Source organism: Habropoda laboriosa, unplaced genomic scaffold, assembly GCF_001263275.1.
Source record: "Habropoda laboriosa isolate 0110345459 unplaced genomic scaffold, ASM126327v1 scaffold5, whole genome shotgun sequence".
NCBI lineage: Eukaryota > Metazoa > Arthropoda > Insecta > Hymenoptera > Apidae > Habropoda > Habropoda laboriosa.
In genome coordinates this window covers 483699-493346 of record NW_017100161.1, presented here as the reverse complement: position 1 = coordinate 493346, position 9648 = coordinate 483699, and the positions used below count along the sequence as shown (strand labels likewise).

Here is a 9648-nt window from a genome sequence, read left to right as displayed (position 1 = left end):
AACGTGAAGACTCTCGAGAAGAGAGAAATTCTGAGAAATTTGGAAAATTTCAGAAGTTAGAGACTTACTTCGACGAGCTCGAAGAGAATCCTCGATTTTAATCGATAGCTTAAGAAACCGAAATGAACAACTTGATTGTAAATACATTATTTAAAGCTACGTAGAAATAAGCGTGAATAGTGTGAACGACGATGTTGCAGTTTTTTTCTAAACCACTCTCTTCGGAGTATTTTCTGAACACTTTACGGTACTGCTTATAATTATCAAGCTTAAAGAAAAGGGAAACGAAGCAGCGATGAGAACGAATGGAAAATAACGGTGAGCAGTGCTGTAAATAATTTAATGAAATACTTCGAGCTTTATACATTCTTGTACTTAACTAAATGATCGATCGAAACGTGGTGTACCGATCGATGGTAAATAGAAATACGGATAATACACGAAAAATCCTCGAGACACAGAAGAAAACTTCCCTTGATGAGTGACCGTGTATGTGTGTGTGTAAATGTTATTTATTTTTGTACTTGCATCGTGCAATAACGACGGATACAAAATCCTTCCACATTCTCTATTCGCCTCTTCGTTCGCGTAGTCTACATTGGAAACGCTGCATTTGTATCAAGCACGACGTAATGTTAAACAACGTGCGATTGTGAGTAATTTTCTAACCAAAAGAAATAAACGAGTCGCGAGTCGTTTTCGGGGGAAAGTTTTATTCGATCTTCAGTTCTCGGTTTCATTGCTGACAATTGAAAAGTGGGGATCTGTTTTTACATCAGGACCTTTGGGCGTTGAGCGAGATAAGCTTTAATATTGGGCAGCGCCCTAACCTTATCGAGCAGCTTCTTCAGCTCGGGATGGTCCTTGGTCAGCTCTGATTCCTGGATGTTGGACAACATCTCTGCGTAAGCGCCGAACAGAAGATCCGCCCAGGACAGCTGTAATAAAAATGGAACGTTCACAGTTGGGGAATGAGGCGTGATAAGATTGCAAGAATTCTGGAGAACTCGAGAAAGATGAAAGAAAGTGGTTAATTGAATTTTCGAGTGAAGAATTTACGGAGAAAGATAAAGAAGATTTATACCGGATTTTTGAAATGAACGAGTTCCTCCGGGAAACTCCAAATCGGGTAAAAGTTCGATATTTCAGAAACTGTACAAAATTTTCTGCTTTTACGTGAATATTTATACATATTGAATTTAATTTGTAAAAACTTATGCTTAGTTGTTAAAAAGTGTGTGCTTTGTTTTCTGTGTGAAATTATATGCGGCTATTGCTCGTTTCGATTCAGATGGCTATTTAAGGCTACCACGTCTATTAAACTTATATTTATCGACTCATATCCAAACGATTGCTTAAGTTTCTCAGTGATAGAAACAGAAGATAATCACCTTTCCACCAACCAAGTATCCTCCGTTCTTCTTCACCTGTTCCTCGAGCTTCTGAAGATATTCAGGACGTTTGGTGTCAACCGCGGCCTTCAGTTTCTCTTTCTGCGCCTCGTCCTTCTCCCAGTGGTATTGCGAAAACGCTGTAGAATCATTGCAATCGTAAAGTACCGCAATCAAAATACAAACAAACATCGTGCTCCTTCGTCTCGTTTATCTTTCACGATTGTCGGAGAATAACAAGCGCGATAATTCGCGAAACGTCGAAGCATGTGGGTTAAGAAAACACGGCGATACTACTCACCTACTCTCAGATCTTCGATCGTATCGATCGTTGCATCGATCTCGTAGGCTTCGTCGTCGCTGCTGCCGTAGAGTTTGTTCTTCTTGGCAAGGAGACGGCCGATAGCTTTGGATTGGTGATACTGCTTGCCGTCGATCTCCAAAATGGGCACTTGACCCAGTGGCATCTCTGAGAGATTTATGGCGAATGGTTATGCGTGTGGAGGAATTGAAGTTGTAGGTCGAAAATAGATAAATTGGTGGATATTTCAATTTTCTTGGTTCGAGACAGGAAAGTTTGGTTGTAAAGTCGATCGTTTTAACCCTCATCCGTCCCTCGTGTCAATTTGACACACTTTTCCGGTAAAAAAATTGTATTATTCGGCTATTTGTAGAAAAATTTCTTCGTTCATTTTCTATATTTAATACAAGAATTTACAAAATTAATTATTTATCTTCTCGTTTCATTGATTTTCTACCATTGTGTCAAATTGACACCGAGGGACCTATTAAGATGCGAAACTAAGGGACGGAATTAAGTAGCAATTGATAAATGTTGAGGACCTTGGGTTTGAGACTTGAATTTCAGGACCTTGATAAATCGCTTTCGCCAAATGTACTTACGAGATTTATACTGTGGCCAATCGTCGAACGTCAACCTCTTGTCTTCGAACTTAATGCCACTGTGGTGCAGTATGAACCTGATTGGCTCACCAAGGCCAGTAACGTTGAAGTAAGTCAACTTGTAGCTAGGCATGATCTATAATAGACGAAGAGAATAGTATTTTGTAGAAAGGATGACATGATTTCTTGGTGCAAATTTTGTCTTCGTTGTACAGAATGTTTCTTTATTCTGTGAAGTTTATTTTCAGAAGAAAATTTTATTTACTGTTGTACATTGTAGTGGAAATGTTTGAACGATAGTGATACGATGTTTTTGCAATTATTTGTTCGATTTAATCTTGATAAAGAGGATTATTGTGGTATTACTGAGGTTGCATGTTTTCACCGTAGTTCTCACATAAAATGAAGGACACAATCGGTGATTACTCAACACAGCTAAATTGATTACTGATTACGCGCTATTGCGCGCTCAAGGTAATTTCGCTGGAGATATTGCACCACTCGGGTTCATTTTTATCGTGCTTATCTGCGGAGTGAAAAATTTGCACGTTATTTGAACCATATTGATCAATTATTTAACGTGTGATGAAACTCCGATACGAGAAATTGGATAATCGAAAGAATGGTGTTGTTTTGAAAATTGTGTGAATGAAAGTTGGGGAATTTATGGTTTAATAACTGAAGAAATGGGGAATGTGAAAACTGCAAGATTTTAAAATCCGAAAGTTTGAAAATTCAAACCTTTTTAATTCAGAAATTTGGAGGTTCCAAGGCATGAGAGTTTAAAAATTGAAAAATTGGAAAATTTGAGTGTCCCAAAATTTTTTAATTCGCAAATTTAAAGATTCGAAGACGTGAGAATTAAAAAATTTGACAATTCGAAAATTTGAGTGTCCCAAAATTATTTAATTCGCAAATTTGAAGATTCGGAAGCATACAAATTTTAATACTCGAAAATTTGAGTGTCCCAAAATGTTTTAATTCGCAAATTTAACGATTCCAAGACGTGAAAATTTAAAAATTCGACAATTGGAACATTTGAGTGTGCCAAAATGGTTTAATTCGCAAATTTGAAGATTCCAAGATGTGAAAATTCGAAAATTTGAGTATCCCAAAATGTTTTAATTCACAAATTTAAAAATTCCAATACATGAAAATTAAGAAAATTTCAAACAACGCGTGATACTAATGTTTAACATCTCCACATATGTACATTCCATCATTCTATTCTCACTCCCTGACACCAAGAATATTTCCCCAATTCCTCTAAATTTCTCTCCCTCCTAAACCATAGAAACAATAACGACAATTTCTAAAACACTTACAATTTCCCCTCGAATTTCAACTCTTCCAATTGACAAACTACATACTATCTAAATATTAACAACACATAATACTATTTACTCCTACACATACGTTCATCTCGTTTTCTACAACCGTTTCCGGCTGACCGTGTCACCAACCGGTATTCCTCTATCACATGTAACACGTTGTATTTCCTACTCTCTGTTTATTAACGTCCAGCCAACATTGGTACACCGGTGTTAGCGCAATAAAGTCCATTTTATTAGCTAGTTAACCGTGGTACACTATTGACGTGATTAACGGTACCAGTCTTAGAAACCGAGAGGCCCCGGTGTCGCTAATCAAAGTCAACGTCGCGGCTGTTAAACGCGCGATTCCACGTAATAACGAATAGCAAATTACTAGCCGCGTTACTTTCAGAATGTTCTCGAATGTTACACTGATGCTAGTCACGTGAACAGACGACCTCCATAGTCACTGAACAGTTGCTTTCTCTCAGAGATGACGGAGGATTTATTTGAACTACAGAGCTATTTCAACAATCGTGAACCATAATCTTCGCTTCTTCACAGTCGATCCAAATAGAAACCTGTTCCATGGTGTCGATGTTTCATTTTTTCGTGCAGATTATCGTTAAAGTCGTCGTCGTCGGATTGAAAGATGTTAGAAAAAATTTACGGCGTAATTGTGAATGAGTTACGACGATCGAAGGCTGAATTTGAAAAAAAAAGAACACAGTAAGTGTGGATAATAAAAATTAAAAAAAAAAAAAACAATTTTTTAGCTAATAGAGTGTTGTGTTAGAATTTTTCACACGAATCACACTAGATTTGTATAATCTCACAGTATTTGTATTTCAATATTTTTAGGAGTTATTAATTAAAAAGAAAAAAATATTGTATTGTAAGAAAAGATCAATTTTCTAAGTTCGGTCTTCAATTGTCTTTGGATCACACAGTGAATTTAAAAAATTTTAATTATCGATCGCGAAATTAAATCGTTAAAGTAAAAGTATATTTTCGAATGATGAACACTTAAAAAAATTCGTATGAACTTACGGAGATTTTAGAGTGAATCTGTTAGCGTTCTAAAGGTGATGATTTCACATAAGCAACTGAACGCATATGAAACGATCGCAGGCATTCATAAGATCTTCGCGTCGCACGTGATACAACATTCCCCCACCAATTTCAATTAGTCATGTTTGGGGCCATGAAATCGTACATTAACTTGAATTCTATGGTACAGCAACATCCTCTGCGATGGAACGTTGTTAATAGGTAAATCACCCTGTAATATAATGTAATGTAATGTAATATAATGTGATAAAATGTCTATGAATTGAACGATCTATTAAGTTCAATATCACGAGTGTTAAGGTTAGCCAAAAATATTAATCATGATCATACGGTATGTCTGAAGCGACGATCTCTGCTTTAAAAGGATGATTACGTTCCGTTTTTTCATCGTTGAACACTCAAGGCTGAATTTCACAGGTTAGACTGCCAACTGTTATGGGAGAAATAATTTCAAAAATTTTTAAATGGTTTAAAAGATAAATTGGTATTTTTTTTGGAGGTAGTTGTTGCAATGTAAAATTTAAAAAAGACAATCTTCTTTTTATTACTGAATTCTCAAAGCTGAATTTTAGAAATTAGCCTGTCAATTATTATGGGAGAAATAATTTCAAAAATTGAGTAGTTTTTAGTAAAAAGTTGGTGTTTTTCTACAGCTAGTTAATGCAGTATAAAGCAAAAAAAATGTCATTATATTTATTGTAATTTGAGTACATTGAATCAATTAGCGATTAAATATTGGAAACCTACGACGATTGCCAAAATTACACCCTATTGTAGAACAGAGAACGGGTTCACGAAACGTTGATAATCCGGCAAGTCATGGGGGGGAATCAGATACCGTTCTGTGCTATAAGAAGATTCGGTTTGATACGTGACTTAGCATTAAAGATAAAACATCGCGAAATTTCCAATACGAAAATATGATAAATATATAACTAACATTAGCATTTCGACAAACAAAAATTAAGAAAGGATTAAGATTTAAAAACACTTTGGAGTTTAAGATAAAACGTTCTGAACGGTAATCTACATAAACACGATTCACCACGATGGACATCAAGTTTGCGAAACTGATAATTGGACAATATTTTTCAATAGTCACTCTTGTAGAGATTAATTTTAGCTTTATCATGCTATAGTAATGATTCCGGTTAATGTTATCAGTGTATAAGAACATGAGTCAGCTTCGAGCAAACAGTAAAATACAAGCATCAGGTACTGAAGGAAATGTTACACAATATATCGATTGTGTAATTCTGTGAATCGATGTCCAGCTGCAATTGAAATAATCCGTGAATGGTTTAAAAGAGAATAAAACCTCTGTGATTTATCCCCAGTTCGAATTTCTTTCACAAATAACACAAACAAGAAGAAAGTTATTAAATGTTACGTAACACGTAATAACAGCGAACAATTTATTTCATCTATGACACTGAAAGGATAGTGTCACTTAACCTTCAAAAAACGTACGGTATTTATTTAGGCTTGCCCGAGAGGAAGTGCCTAATGCGATTTTATTTCTCTACAAGTTGTGTTCAATGTATATTTTGTATATTTAGTTTTAATTTCGACCACTATTAGTGTTGCAATCTAATTCTACGCGGGATCGGTAACGTCGCAAATGACACGAAAATGGAAATGGGTCACTAGAGTTCCAAAGTCATGTGACAGGAAAATACGTTGGACGAAAGGTGTACATATTCTATTTATATGTACATCGTTAGTGCTTATATTACGATTCAGATGGAAATTCCTCAATCGTAATTCACCGATCGCTTCCTTAAAAAATAACGAAAGAGATCAAATATTGTTTAGGCAATCTGCAAGCTTCTCAATCTGAAATTTTATGGGGCTTCGATTAACGAATAACATTCAAATGGCATGAAATGGAGCAGTATAATTTAAATATATAAAGAAGTAGCTTCAATGTATGTGAAATTGAAATCTTGACCAGTTAAGCGAGTTAGTAACCGTGTCGAGGCGTCCTTCGTCGCACTGCACCTTTCAAAGTGCAAATAATGTCAAGCGATCCAGAATAGATGTTTTTTGCTCGTCTTATCTACATCTAACAACACGACTGTCAGACTAATTACTTTACACGCTGCCTATCTTGTTTGTTGCACACAACTGTACGAGTCATTCCTCTGTAGAATCAGCGGGGTGTCTGACCTCAAAGTTGATAGCTGGACGTTTCTATCTTCCCGATAAAAGCTTTGTTGTTACATGATTTCGTATGTGAAAATTAATTCGTATTTAACTAGAAAATAATTCGATCGATTTAAACGAATTTCGAGTAGAATGTTCACGAAATTTAACAAACAAATTCGCGTCGTACTCAATTACAGTTGACGGTTCGTGTAGGTTCAAAGCTTTCGATAATAGCATCTTTCTTCGCGTCTAATAACATTTTATTCGTTTACTCTTAAATTAAATATAGTTTGGCAGAGATCACGTAAGATATGCTATCCCCCAAAATTAATAGGCTATGTTCTCGACTTTGAATACAAACAAACAACAAAGGAAATTATTAAAATGTTCTCTTTATTATTTCTGCAATGTAAAAGTAGAATATGGTCTCAGCAGTCTATACATCTTTGTATCTTTTCATACAAATACACAAATATAATTCTTTATTGTAATCATCAACCATGCATTAACGATGCCAATCTAAGGGAGCGCTAATTATTTGGTCTGGCTAGTAACTGGATCTAAAGGAAGTTAAAAGCAACTCGCATTCCATACGAAGGAGATTTTTCGTGCGTCGCAATTCTTCTCCAATCCTCCTGAACGAACCCCGATCGCGATCTTCAAGTTCTTACAAAAGCAATAAATATTTAGAGAGCGCAGATTTAGCACTCGGATTGTGGGCGCTTCTCAACCCAGCTCTTGATGGCAGGTAAACTGAGGACCTTCTCCTTCAATTGCTTCAGGTTGTCGTACTTCTCGATGAGGTCGGACTTCCACATGAAGTTCAAGTAGTCGAGCAAAGCAACAAAGGTCAAGTCAGCCCAAGTGAGAGCACCACCAACGAAGTAGCCACCGTTGTTCTTTACTTGAGCGTCCAGACGCTCCAAGTAGAATGGAACCTGCTCCTTTGCAATATTTTCCTTGGCAGCCTTGACTTCCTCGTTGGTTTCGTAGTGGAAAGCACCAATTTCTAAAAAATACAATTTCTTCCAGTTTAGAAGCCACTCACGTACACGATTTCGATACATCAATAATCGAACAAGTTACAATATACTTACTCAGACGGAGATCGTGAATAGAATCGACGATGGAGTCGATTTCAAGAGCTTCCAAGTCATTCTTTCCAGCTAGTCCAACTTGTTTAGCAACATAACGGGTAATGGCTACAGATTGAGCATATTTCTTTCCATCAACTTCAAGGACTGGAACCTGACCAAAAGGCATAGCTGAAAATATACAAAAAATAAAATAAAATAATCTATTTATTAACTCAGTCTAACTTTCTAATGTATTTATAAGATTAGAGATTATTAATCCTGTGTTACAACTGTGTATAAATAATTTCAATTAATTCCTTTTTTATTAAATTATCATAACACACACTTTTAACTTCCTGGATAACTATAAATGCTTATTGTCATCTACTTTCAAGAAGAAATCTCAGTTTATTGACAATTTACCAATGAACAAAGAGTATTGTCTCTTTAACAATACCTATTGTCTTTCAAGGCATCTCATAGAAGAATAAAAAGAATAAATAATAATCTCCATTGTGATCTTCATAAATATGTTCTACATTACACAGCAAAAAAAAAAAAGGAATGAGAAATAGAAAGCAGCATTGCAAAAATTGAATTTGTATGAAATTTAAATTTACTAGGCTTTATCTTTGGCCAGTCATCTCTGTTGAAACGGTCATCTTCGAATGGAATTCCACCATAGCTGAAGACAAAGCGGGCTGGTTCAGCCAATGCCTTAACTGGGAAGTAAGTTAGTTTGTAGTTGGGCATATTGCTGTAAGAAAAGAAAATATAGGGTGAAAAAACAGGAATGATTAAAATAAAAAATTATGTCTAATTCTTGTGAAATTCATCAACAATTATTCATTACTGGCACTATTACTAACAAAATATGAATGAAGATGATTTTAGATTAGTAAAAAAAAATAGAATTTGTCTATAGTAAAGTTAAGGTCAACTTGAAAAAAGAAAAATTGAAAATACATCTGCTATTCCAAAACTTTCAAATAACCATGACTTATAGTTGAAAGTAGTTCTGCATATCACCTTATACACTAAATATTAGCATTTTATCATTTGAATAAATTTTCAAAGATACTACTATGGAAACTCACATTACAAAATTATTTTCAAAATTTTTAACGAATAGTTCGAAACTATAGGATGCGAAGTACCGTAATTTTACAACTTTCGAACTATGATAAAAATTTTCTTAAACACAAATGTGTATTAAATTTATAAATTTAACGTCGAAAATAACGATTACACGCGCGGAATACTATTTGCTAACGTTAATGTCGGACATCTCTTAATAGCAATTTTATACTATTCTTAGTCAAACGCAAGCTTTCGTAACAGTGAAACCTTGAACGGAATTACTTCCTCTACAAATTTAAACGAACTTCTTCAAAAAGTATTCTCAAATCACCTTCAAACTGATTCTCTAATGCTTCTATTCAATGAAATACTTTTTTAAACAATGTCGGTTAGCCGGTAAGGTCAATGACACTCAGTTGAATTTTTTGCCAAAGTTAGATGCGCAATTCAGCTATGAATCGCAAAGAAATGTATTGAACTACATCAAATAAATGTTTGAGCAAAAAAAAGAAAAGCAATTGACAATAATTATCGTTTACTCACAATTCTTTTTCAAACAATTGAGAAATGTGAAAGAAGAACAAAATGTCTCGAAGCCGGTTGACAAAACTCTGATAAAACGAAGACTAAAGATTCGTATATATCCTCTCGTACTGCATCAACGTA

At 35.0% G+C, this 9648-nt stretch overlaps 1 protein-coding gene across 1 annotated transcript; it reads right to left on the bottom strand.

The window, feature by feature from the left end:
* Positions 1 to 329: 329 nt before the first annotated feature.
* On the bottom strand, positions 330 to 9614 carry LOC108577362. The gene is made up of 8 exons (XM_017940505.1): positions 9526 to 9614; positions 8523 to 8659; positions 7924 to 8091; positions 7531 to 7835; positions 2295 to 2430; positions 1693 to 1860; positions 1392 to 1531; positions 330 to 938 (listed from the first exon to the last, which is right to left on the bottom strand). The coding sequence occupies exons 2-8, from the start codon at positions 8653 to 8655 to the stop codon at positions 771 to 773; spliced, it is 1218 nt and encodes a 405-aa protein (XP_017795994.1). The 5' UTR covers positions 8656 to 8659; positions 9526 to 9614; the 3' UTR covers positions 330 to 770.
* Positions 9615 to 9648: the final 34 nt, after the last annotated feature.

Coding starts and splice junctions, on each gene's coding strand:
- LOC108577362 (XM_017940505.1), bottom strand. CDS start 8,655: ATGCCCAACTACAAACTAACTTACTTCCCAGTTAAGGCATTGGCTGAA. Junction 7,836..7,923: donor TATTCACGATCTCCGTCTGA/GTAAGTATATTG, acceptor TGTATTTTTTAG/AAATTGGTGCTTTCCACTAC. Junction 1,532..1,692: donor GATCGAAGATCTGAGAGTAG/GTGAGTAGTATC, acceptor ATGATTCTACAG/CGTTTTCGCAATACCACTGG.